Here is a 12,086-nt window from a genome sequence, read left to right as displayed (position 1 = left end):
ACCTGGTCTCCTCTGCGCAGACCCGAATGCTGTTTCAGTTCCTTCCGGAGGCTGGATGCCCGAGCGGCTACTGAAAAATTCAACCAGGACCTGGGCTTCCGCATGCTCAACTGCGGAAGGACCGACCTCATCAGCCAGGCGATCGAAGCCCTGGGCCCCGACGGGGTGAACACCATGGATGACCAGGTGCGTTCCGGGTGCTCCGCCAGGCAGGCTCAGGACCAGAGTCCGCAGCGATGAGCGACTGCGGTAACTGGTGGTTCAGTCTGTTCCGTCCCAGACCTGAGACCCACCCACTCGGCTGTGTTTCTAAGAAGCGGGTTACTCCCGAATCGCACTCTGCTGCCTACGTAGATGGCCAACTCAGAGACTTCCCAGGCACCTTGGAAATCATTTGTAATGGGCATTCGGCTTCCCCTCACTGGAAGGCTGGAGGCTGTCCCAGATGGTGCAGGGCTGGGAGAACGTCCAGAGAAATCAGCTTGATAGTGAGCTAGGGATAATTATCACTGAGACTTGTACTAGGGCATCCTGTGTGCCACGCTCCAGTAGAAATCCTTGCCTTCATGAGTTAACATGCTAGAGGAGGAGGCAGATACTAAGAAACACAAAGTCATGAAATGCAGAGTATATTAGTGAAAAGTGCTGATGCGTTAAATGAAGCCAGAAAAGGGGACAGGAAGTGTTGGAGGCGATGGAGGAATTTTAGGCAAACTTTGACTGGAGTTTTTTGACCTGCTTTCTTTTTTGTTTTTGCTGTGAATAACTGGCATTTATACAGTACTTCCTGTGTTCCAGGCACTGTTCTAAGCACTTTGCACAGATTAACTCATTTAATCTTGACCACAGCCCTGTGATATAGGATTCATCCCCACTTTATAGAGAGAGAGACTGGAGTACAGAGCTCACACAACTAATGAGGAGCAGAGCTGGGATTAGAAGAACCCAAGCAGGCCAACCCCAGGCCCTTCCCCACCTGTGGGAGATGCAAGTTTTATTTGATGCGGTTGCGTGAACTTCCCCGGGGTAATGGCACTGTAGTTTGGAAGTCCACACAGAAGCTTGGGGAAAGTTAAATGGCAGCTGAGAGGTCACGTAGCACTCTCAGATGAGATGGTGACATGGCAAAGGCTGTGATGAGGTGCCTGGTGAACCCAAGCCACAGTGGATTTTGGCAAGTCAGGCAGGAGCAGTCAGGGAAGGATTCTTCCCGAGTCACGCTGGAGGGAGAGGGTGGGGGGTGGATGCAGCAGAGAGGAGTGGGCGAAGGCATCCCGGGGAAGGGAGATGCTGGGGGCCAGAGCATCGGGGCGGGACAGTCAGGCATGTGCTGGGATGGGAAACCACGAAGCTGAGGGAGTTGCTGCAGGAGGGCTCCGGGAGGTGACGGGCTGGGTGTCGCATCTCCCCAGGGTGCCTGTGTCGACGCGAGCTCCTGGGCTTTCATCCTGGCGGAGATGTCTTCCTCCTCCAGCAGCGGGGTGGGGAAGCCCATGGCCGCCAGCCTCACAGGGTTGGAGATTAGTCTTCCCAGAATAGCTGTGGCAGCTCGGACAAGCTGCTTTACCCCTTGAGCCTGTCTCCTCGCCTCCAACTTGTGGGATAGCAGTGCCTGCCCCCTAGACTTCTTCATCACACCTAGTAATTGCTCCTTGAAGGTGCCTCCATGTCTATTGATGTCGATAGGATGGTTATCCCTGAAATCTGTTCATCAGTGTCTCTTGATTTAACCTCTTTAGGGGGAGGGACCAACATGCAAAAAAAAGTAGTTTCTCCTTATAGGACGTGTCGACAGCTTATAGTCTGAATCACATACAGACGTGTAGAGAAAAAAGAAGTCAAGCTTGTGCCGAGGGGAATAAAACAAAGTCAGGTTTTCACTCGGTGGCTTTTCTCTCAATGCCCTAGTCCTGTTTGTTCCCTCAGCCTCGGTGTTTGTAGAATGATCTGTGGGGTAGATAGACCTCTCAGCCGTGATTAATCTCGGGCCATTTCTTTATCTCTGGGCGCTAGGCAAGGATTTATGAGGTAAGGAGATCCTGTCTACACAAAAATAACCTAATAAATAACATCGCGGGGCTCCAGACAAACGCTTGCCAGCATCCAGCTGTGGAATAGTGCTTTCCACTACGGCCTTTGCTGTTACTGGCTACAGAGGAGATTCCCGGCCAGGGGGGTGACTCCGTTAACCGCCCACCTAAATTCGAGTAGGGATTGGGCCTCAGCTTTCAGAAAAGCTCAGAACTGCTCGCAGCACGAGACATTCACGTCAACCTCTCCACCCTGTGTGAGATGCCTCGGGGAGAAGAGCTTCTCGGCTCACGCAGGCCTGGGTTCCGTCTGAGTCCATCCTCTTACATATTGTGTGACTGTGGGGCAAGTCAGTCCCCGTCTCCACTCCTCATCTGTGAGGGGGGGATAATAGCAGAGCCTCCCCAATAAGGATGGCATGGTCACGAAACGAGATGATGCATGTAAAGCTCTTCACATGGTGATTTACCAGCGCAGGGCCTGGGGTGGACTTGGACGTGTCAGTGTAGCTTGGCAGCCGTGATGGTGGTATTGTGTTACTTTAATTAGTTAGCTCATCCTTAGTTAGCTGGGCCAAGCTAACTAATACATAGTAACTCATACTCTTTACAGCAACCCAGTGAGGTAGATACTGTTGTTATTCCCATTTTAAAGATAAAGTAACTGAGGCACAGAGGAGTACAAGTAACTTGTACAAAGTTTACAGCAGGGGTTGCCTTTGTACTGGAGTCTGGCTGTAGGGCCTGTGCCCTTTGCCCCTCTGATGACCTGTAGTGCTCATGGAAATGTCCCCTACTCATCATTCAGGTGTCATATGTCCCCTGAGCCTGGGAGGGGCAGGCCCAGCCCCTTCTGTCTTGCACAAGACCCAAGATTGTTCCAGATGAGCAGCTGGTCAAGCAGGAGACCTCTATCTGGTTTCCAGGGCAGACACCTATGGAACACGTGTCCTCGTGTTCTATTTGCAGACAGTTTAGCATCTGCGTTTGCTTCACATAGGGTATGACGCCATTGATGTATGCCTGTGCTGCTGGGGATGAAGCCATGGTCCAGATGTTGATTGATGCTGGAGCCAACTTGGACATCCAGGTGAGAAAGCCCCAGAGGGCTGCCCCGGGCCCCCAACCCAGCGAGAGAACACCCCAAGGTCTTCATCATCCATGCTGGCTGTGATGATTTGGACAACAGAGTAGAAATGTCTCAGAGAACTGGAAATATAAGATACACAGAGATCATAGTTAGCAAAGATGGTTTTTTCTCAAGATTCGTGCTTTCTGCCAGAGAAGTGAGCTCAGAGGGGAGTCCACTGGAGAGAATGGCCATGATTCTGTTCCTGTAGCCCCTTTCCCCTTTTATCAAATTAGTCCCCAGCCATCCCTACCATCTCCAGACACTTCTTGCTCTACCTGCTCCCGAGGCATAAAGTGTTCCCCTTCTGCCATCTCTCTGCCCAGAGCAGAATCACTAATTGAACATCCTTTTGAGCCTTGCGCACAAGGTACTCCAGGCAGACGTTGCCAATCAAATATAGAAAGCACTTGAGTTGACTCCTGGCCACCATCCCTGCAGGGCTCCCCCTTAGCTCAGGCCCCATGTCACCTGCCCAGGAATGTCACTCACCTTGGAAACACTGATCCCTTGTGGCATTTTCCCAGGTTCCAAGCAACTCTCCCAGGCACCCCTCCATCCACCCGGATAGCCGGCACTGGACCTCGCTGACGTTTGCTGTGCTGCATGGACATATCTCTGTGGTCCAGGTGAGCTCCTGCCAGGTGTGCCATGCGCCCCCAGCTTGCCAGATGGGCTGAACCCCAAGTGCAGCCCCACCCTCACATGTGTCGAGTGGGATCAGAGACACTGGTTAAGGCCAGCTCACTGGGTCAGCAGGACAGAGGATCAACTGGTTTGCCCCAAGGAGCAGGCTCTAGTGAGCAAGATGGGAGCAGGCTCCAATGTGAGATTTTAGGGAACAAGATGCAGGCCCAAAGGATACCAGGCCTGCCTGGCCTCTCTGCATCTGAGGGTGAGTCTCGAGGGGTGCTGGAATCTGGAATCTGTGCAGATGTGCTCAGATCTGCACAGATGTGTTTCTTTCCTCCAACCGTCCTTCCAACCCTGAATTCTTACTCCCTCATGAATTCTATGGCTTATACCATACGGTCCTTCTGGTTCTGCCCCTCTCCGTTAGCAGCCATAGTCTCTCAGGATCTCAGTTCCTGAGAGAAGACTCAGATTGACACTGCTCGCCTGTCAGCCAAGTCACACTGTGCCCACCTTGGCCCCGGTAGCTGTAGCTGGTTGAGGGTCAGGGCAGGCCTGGAATGGAAGCTGTGGACGGGGCATGGCAACACTGCCACTCGGCTCCCAGGCTCCTTCACTCCTCAGGCCTGCAGGGTTCCAGCAACTCCTTCCTGGGAGTCCGCATGACACCCTTGCCATCTGCTGGATCTTGGGTCCCTTGAGGGCAGGGGTCATGTGGACCTGTTCGCTGTCCACACAGTCCTGGCCTATACGAGAGATTCTGTAGCTGGTGGTCAGTAGGTTGGCTGCCACATCCTGCCTCTTTTCGGTGACTGTCCTCCTGAGACCTTGAGCAGAGTTCCACCCTGGCCCAGACTGGCCTGCAGGGCTGTGCCCTGGGCTTGTCTGGACTGGTGCCCAGTTTCACCCTGTCGGGCAGGTCTCTGTCTTCCTCCACTGCTTTGGTGCTCTGGCTCAGACAGTGCTGCCACAGCTGCTGTCTGACTGATAAGAGCCTCCTGCCAACAGCCACCCCAACACCCACACTGTGGGGAGACTGAGAGGTCAGCCTGGACCCTTCACACCTGGTCCCAGGTGAGGGGTGGGTAGGATTGGCCTAATTGCTCAAGCACAGTCTTGAGGAGGCTCAGTCTATGAAAACCTGGGAGGGTTGGAAAGGCGGCTCCCTCCAAAGCAGCCAGTCAGGAAAAGTGAGATGGACTGAAGTCACCTATGGTGCTGACACCACCCCTGCCCAAGGCAAAGCCAGCCAGCCCAGTGGGAACCGCTTGGCATCTGTTAGCCCTGCTCCATCTGTCCCTTGCAAGGCCTGCCCTTGCCAGAACCAGGAGAGGCCACCTGGTGTCCCAGACAGCCAGGTTCTGCTCCAGCCCTGCACTGCCCAGCCTTGGGCAGCTCATGGAACCTCTTTGAAGAGAGCCCTAGAAGCCATTGGTTACTGAACCCCTACGGAGAATTGAGCGCCTCTTCACTTAATCCCCAACAATGTTGCAAGACAGGCCTCTCTCCCGTTTTCTAGATGAGGAAGACGGAGGATTAGGGAGTTGAGATACCTGCCCCAGCTCACCCACTCAGCTCTGACCCTATTGGCTCTGCCTTTCCCACAACCTCTGCTGTGTCAAGAGCCTCAGATTCCCCTGGTTGATTGGACAGTGTTACCTTCTATTCTTGGGCTCCCCGGGTGGTGCTAGTGGTAAAGAACCTGGCTGCCCGTGCAGAAGACGTAAAAGATGTGGGTTCAGTCCTTGGGTCAGGAAGATCCCCTGGAGGAGGGCGTGGCAACTTACTCCAGTATTCTTGCCTGAAGAATCCCATGGACAGAGAAGCCTGACAGGCTGTGGTCCATAGGGTCGCAAAGAATCAGACATGACTGAAGCGAGTTAGCACACACCTACCTTCTATTCTTCACTGCGGCCAGTTTGTAGGAAACTGAAAGGGGGAGATAGTTCAGAGGTCCCTATAGCTCAGGGGCTTGGTTCAAGACCACAAAAAGCAGAGGGGAAGGTTCTGAGCATTTAAAGCTGTGAAGGTAACCAGGAGTTCTACAGTTCTGGATGCCTGAGGGAGCTGGCTCTTGGTCGCATGCCAGGAGGAAACTAAAGGCCGCTCCCCGAAGCCTCCCCTGCACCTGGCCCAGGTGACACTCCCCTCCACGCTCAAGTGCCCTTCCTGTGCCTTGGCAGTTGCTCCTGGATGCTGGCGCCCACGTGGAGGGCTCTGCAGTGAACGGCGGCGAAGACAGCTATGCAGAGACGCCCCTGCAGCTGGCCTCTGCGGCCGGTAGGTGCACTGCTGCCCTGCCCAGCCAGGGTCCCTGACTGCCCTGCAGTTCCACCTGGCCCTCCTCACAGTGTCGCCCTGCCTGGCTGAGCCTCACACAGAGACCCCCATGGCAAGCCTTGAAACCCCTGCTTCAGGTTGCAAGGGGCTCCGCCTCACTCCATCGTCAGTGTTTCTATGGTGCTCAGTGCTCAGACAGACCCAGCAGAGGGGCAGCGACGTGGGTGGTGGAAGCATTCCTGGCCCATCTCTTTCAGGGAACTACGAGCTGGTCAGCTTGCTGCTTAGCCGGGGCGCTGATCCCCTCCTCAGCATGCTCGAAGCCAACGGCATGGCCTCCTCCCTCCACGAGGATATGAACTGCTTCAGCCACTCAGCCGCCCATGGCCACAGGTACCTACCTGGGGCTTCCTGCCCTGTGTTCTGTGAAGCATGAAGCAGAAGAGCTAGGCCTGGAGATCTTTCCAGAGATGGAGGGAAGGGGTGGATAGAGGGTAGCTGCCTGCACACCAGCCAGAAAGAAGACACAGGTCTTCAGGCAGCCTGTGGGCCCAGAGGGTGGAGGTCTGGAAACACAGGGTGGTGGGTGCCCAGGGCAGGCCCTCTCATTCCCCCATAAGACCCTCCACCTGCAGCCACCCAGGGCTGCCCCAGGACCCCATCCCTTCCTGTGCCTGGGCTACTTCTCCATTGCCCGTCACAACCTGGAGCACTAGGGGCTTCCACCCAGACTTCAGCTCCACCATGAAGATGCTCCTGGTGGCTCTGCTAGAAATCACATCCTGCTCCAGGAGCAGATGGTGGACGCTGCTTTTTAGGGGCCAGGCCTGCCTGAGGGTGTGACAGGGCAGAGGTGAGACCAGAGCAGCTAGTCTCACCTAACCAGAGTTAGGCCGCTCTGGGGTCAAAGGGCAGCAGGGAAAAGGTGAGTAGAAGACAAAGAGGGACTCCTTTGAGGGACCTGGGTCATCCCGCTGTTGCTCTGTCAGCTCAGCAGTTAACAAGAGTACCCTTTGTGGCACAGCCCAGCCTCCATCACAAGGTGGGGAAGGGGTTGAGGAGAGGCAGGCAGGTCTGCAGGGAGACGGCTCCACCCCCAAATGGCCTGGGGGCCTGCCCATGAGACAGCCATCTGGAGCCCCAGGCCACAGGATGCGACAGAAGAGCCTGGGGCTTGAAACCCCCTCTGAGTCTGCATCCTGCTCGGTGTGACATGAGCAAGATGTACTCATCACCCATGAATACTGAGGTTCCTCTCTCAGGGTTAAATGCACTGGTACATGGCAACATCAGGATTGCCAGGAGAAACATCAAGTACCTCAGATATGCAGATGATACCACTCTCATGGCAGAAAGTGAAGAACTAAAGAGCTTCTTGATGAAGGTGGAAGAGGAGCGTGAAAAAGCTGGCTTGAAACTCAGCATTCAAAAAACTAAGATCATGGCATCCAGTCCCATCACTTTATGGCATATAGATGGGGAAACAATAAAAACAGTGAAAGACTTTATTTTCTTGGGCTCCGAAGTCACTTTGGATGGTGACCACAGCCATGAAATTAAAACATGCTTGCTCCTTGGAAATTGTGAAAGAACTGCACTCAATATGCCAGCAAATTTGGAAAACTCTGCAGTGGCCATAGGACTGGAAAAGGTCAGTTTTCATTCCAATGCCAAAGAATGTTCAAGCTACTGCACAATTGCACTCATCTCACACGCTAGTAATGCTCAAAATTCTCCATGCCAGGCTTCAGCAATACGTGAACCGTGAACTTCCAAATGTCCAAGGTGGATTTAGAAAAGGCAGAGGGACCATAGATCAAATTGCCAACATCCGCTGGATCATCAAAAAAGCAAGAGAGTTCCAGAAAATCATCTACTTCTGCTTTATTGACTATGCCAAATTCTTTGACTGTGGGTCACAACAAACTGTGGAAAATTCTTAAAGAGATGGGAATACCAGACCACCTGACCTGCCTCCTGAGAAATCTGTAGGCAGGTCAAGAAGCAACAGTTAGAACTGAACATGGGACAACAGACTGGTTCCAAAACTGGGAAAGGAGTACATCAAGACTGTATATTATCACCCTGCTTATTTAACTTCTATGCAGAGTACATCATGAGAAATGCTGGGCTGGAGGAAGCACAAGCTTTATCAAGGTTGCCAGGAGAAATATCAATAACCTCAGATATGCAGATAACACCACCCTTATGGCAGAAAATGAAGAACTAAAGAGCCTCTTGATGAAAGTGAAAGAGGAGAGTGAAAAAGTTGACTTAAAGGTCAACATTGAGAAAACTAAGATCATGGCATCTGGTCCCATCACTTCATGGCAAATAGATGGGGAAACAGTGGAAACAGTGTCAGACTTTATTTTGGGGGGCTCCAAAATCACTGCAGATGGTGACTGTAGCCATGAAATTAAAAGACGCTTACTCCTTGGAAGGAAAGTTATGACCAACCTAGACAGCATATTCAAAAGCAGAGGCATTACTTTGCCAACAAAGGTCCGGCTAGTCAAAGCTATAGTCTTTCCAGTAGTCATGTATGAATGTGAGAGTTGGACTATAAAGAAAGCTGAGTGCCAAAGAACTGATGCTTTTGAACTGTGGTGTTGGAGAAGATTTTTGAGAGTCCCCTGGACTGCAAGGAGATCAAACCAGTCAATCCTAAAGGAAATCAATCCTGAATATTCGCTGAAAGGACTGATGCCAAAACTGAAGCTCCCAATACTTTGGTCACCTGATGCAAAGAGCCGACTCATTGGAATAAAGACTCTGATGCTGGGAAAGATAGAAGTCAGGAGGAGAAGGGGACAACAGAGGACAATATGGTTTGATGGCATCACCTACTTGATGGACATGAGTTTGAGCAAGCTCCTGGAGATGGTGAAGGAAGGACAGAGAAGCCTGGCATGCTGCAGTCCATGGGGTCGCTAAGAGTTGGACACGACTGAGCAACTGAACAACAACGTGGGAATATGCAAGTCAGCTGCTATTAGGACGATTGTTGTGTATCAGGCTCTGCATGTGATGTCACTTGAGCCTCACATTAACTGGGAGAGGACGATACTGATTCCCCATGCCACAGTGACAGAGCCATCAGGGCTCAGAGAGGTAGAACAACCTGTCTGAGATCACACAGGATGGCAGAGCCTGCTTGGCCCCAGAGCTCATGACTTCTCAGCAGTACCCGGATGGCAGAAGGGAGAGGTCTTCTGCCCCTTTCCCTGACTCACCCGGGGGCCCAGCCTGCCTGAGAAGGGAAGACCATGAGCCCTTTTTGCCCGCAGATGCCCCATAGTTGGCCCATCTGGGCCACAGGATGCTGAAAGGCAGCTCGGCAGGCGCCATCCATGGCGGGAGCCTCAGACATCACCCTTCTTTGTCCCTTTCCCCACAGGAACGTCCTGAGGAAGCTCCTGACTCAGCCACAGCAGGCCAAAGCAGATGTGCTGTCCCTGGAGGAGATCCTGGCTGAGGGCGTGGAAGAGAGCGATGCGTCCAGCCAGGGCAGCGGCAGCGAGGGGCCCATGCGCCTGAGCCGGACGCGCACCAAGGCCCTCCAGGAGGCCATGTACTACAGCGCGGAGCACGGCTACGTGGACATCACCATGGAGCTGAGGGCACTGGGTGAGGCCATGTGGTGTGCATGTACAGACACAGGCACACACACACATACACACACACACACACACACACACATGAGAGGGCCAGGCCCACAGGCCAGACAGGCCAGGAGGCAGTGGAGTGCAGGGCGGGCCTCCGCCCTCTCAAACCAAGACAGGTGGTGCCCTGAGCCTCAGACAGTCCTCAGTGGGGACATGTCTCAAAAGCCTCACCCAGCCCTGTGCCCTCAGGGCCCCCAGCTTCCCTGGTCGAGGCCTGGTGATTTGGGAGCGTCTAGAGCACCAGGAGTCCACATTTCTGGTCAGTGAGATGCTCTCCAGTCCATCAGCCCGCCTCCCCACCTCCTTGGCCTGCAAGCTTGCAGACTTCTCCTTTCCTCCCAGGCGGCTGGTCAGACAGACCTGGGGGAGATCCCAGCCCTGCCACGTTCCCTAGTGCTCCTCCCCTGCGAATGTGAAGTCGTCACACACAGCACAGGGCCCGGTGCCCACTAACTGTGGGCGCTCAGTGCATGATGACAGCATCGCTCCTCTCCTGGGGGCCCATGACACACGAGCACCCAGCGCTGGGCCAACGAAGCGGGAGCCACACGACCCTCTGGTGGCAGGCCAGCCTCAGTGCTCTTCTCTATGAAATGGGAATATCACTCCTGCACAGTCAGTAAACCAGCAATGCTGATGCTACCCTTGGCACCATGTCCCCAGGGAATGCCATCAGACCTTTTTAAATCCACAGTGAGGCTGGGGAGTAAGAAGCAATCTCTAATTATCAGAAACATCGCTAGTTTTTGTCGTGACCTTTACAGAGTAGTTTTGGATTACTCTGCGGCCCCCGTGACATACTCCAGGGAGCTGGTAAACAGTAATTACATGACACTGCGTGTGCACAGACACGCCAGGGAGCCAGGCGCTGGGAAAAGCCCTTGGCGACAGAACAGGGTTCATTTCAGGCTTCTAGACAGGCATGGGGTCCTCTTGTCCCCACGCGCCCTGCATATCCTCCGGGCATTCGAGTCTCCGGGGCCACCCCTCCTAATTATAATGGTTCCTCCCCAGTAGGTAATTCCAGGGCCCAACAAGCCAGTGGGGCCAGTGTGGGTGCTGGGCCTGCACTTGAAGGCTTCCAGGCTGAGCTGTGGATTTTCAGAGATCAGGCTCCCTGCACTTGGCCTGAAGCCATTCCTCCACCTCATCTGATGGGAACTTTGAGACCCTCTTATGTCTCAGGGAGGCCTGTCAGGGTGAACAAATGCTTTCCTTACTGGCTGTGCTGAGCTGGGGAGAGGGGGTGCCCCCACTTGGGCAGGGATCAGGTGCGTTGGTCTGCCAGAAAGGGGGCTGTCATGAGGTGGGCTCAGTGGTCCCTTTGGGGATCGCTCTGCCCGGGGGGTGACTGCCCTTCCCCTTCCCGGTCCAGGCGTCCCCTGGAAGCTGCACGTCTGGATCGAGGCTCTGAGGACGTCCTTCTCCCAGTCTCGGTACTCGGTGGTGCAGAGCCTCCTGCGAGATTTCAGCTCCATCAAGGAGGAGGAGTACAATGAAGAGCTGGTGACTGAGGGCTTGCCGCTCATGTTTGACATCCTCAAGACCAGCAAGGTGAGACAGCCCTGGAGGCCCCGAGAGCCCACAGACAGACCACAGGACGGACCTGGAGACAGACACACAGGCAGACAGACCACAGGACGCAGACAGACCACAGGACGGACCTGGAGACAGACACACAGGCAGACAAACTACAGGACAGACCCGGAGACAGACACACAGGCAGAGAGACCGCAGGACGGACCCGGAGACTGACGCACAGGCAGACAGACCGCAGGACAGACCCGGAGACTGCCTCACAGGCAGACAGACTTAGGGACACCCCCCCTCACAGGGACGGAAGGACACAGGCACCCCGCAGGTGGACGTCCAGCCCTCGCCCGGACCCGCCTGACTGCAGAGGCTAGGGTTCTGTCTGGGCCAGAGCCTGGCCAAGAAAGCAGTCCGGGGAGTCGGTGTGGAAGACTGGGCCTCCCTCGCCAGACCAGATCCAGGGGGAATGAAGGGCAGTGCTGCGCTGATCCTGGCCTGCACTTTTGAAGCTGGCCTGGCGTACCTGGAGCTGTAAACACACGGCCTCCAGATGAGGGTCGAGCTGACGCCCCTCCCCGCCTCTCCCCCCGCAGAACGACTCGGTCACGCAGCAGCTAGCGGCCATCTTCACGCACTGCTATGGCAGCAGCCCCATCCCCCGCATCCCCGAGCTCCGCAAGACACTGCCGGCCAGGCTCGGTGAGGCCTCCCCACCTCCTCTCCCCTCCCCCTCCCTCTCATCTCTGTCCTCCTTCCCCTTCCCAAGTGCCTGGGCGGCTGGCGCCTCCATCATCCCCTTCTCCTTCCCCCCGC

General features: G+C 54.7%; 1 protein-coding gene across 3 annotated transcripts in view; it reads left to right on the top strand.

Moving 5' to 3' along the window:
- ABTB2 (ankyrin repeat and BTB domain containing 2) overlaps positions 1-12,086 on the top strand; it is a 186,237-nt gene that overhangs the window by 165,469 nt on the left and 8,682 nt on the right. For all 3 annotated transcript variants that reach the window (XM_027979614.3, XM_042233340.2, XM_060400053.1), the window contains exons 5-12: positions 21-186; positions 3,031-3,120; positions 3,687-3,788; positions 5,976-6,072; positions 6,330-6,465; positions 9,473-9,702; positions 11,116-11,294; positions 11,867-11,972. In XM_027979614.3, the coding sequence (XP_027835415.1) occupies positions 21-186; positions 3,031-3,120; positions 3,687-3,788; positions 5,976-6,072; positions 6,330-6,465; positions 9,473-9,702; positions 11,116-11,294; positions 11,867-11,972 (1,106 nt within the window). The remainder of the gene's footprint in view (positions 1-20; positions 187-3,030; positions 3,121-3,686; positions 3,789-5,975; positions 6,073-6,329; positions 6,466-9,472; positions 9,703-11,115; positions 11,295-11,866; positions 11,973-12,086) is intronic.

Source organism: Ovis aries, chromosome 15 (genome assembly GCF_016772045.2).
Source record: "Ovis aries strain OAR_USU_Benz2616 breed Rambouillet chromosome 15, ARS-UI_Ramb_v3.0, whole genome shotgun sequence".
Classification (NCBI taxonomy): Eukaryota; Metazoa; Chordata; class Mammalia; order Artiodactyla; family Bovidae; genus Ovis; species Ovis aries.
Note: the sequence above shows the minus strand (reverse complement) of the source record. Positions and strands in the feature narration are given on the sequence as shown.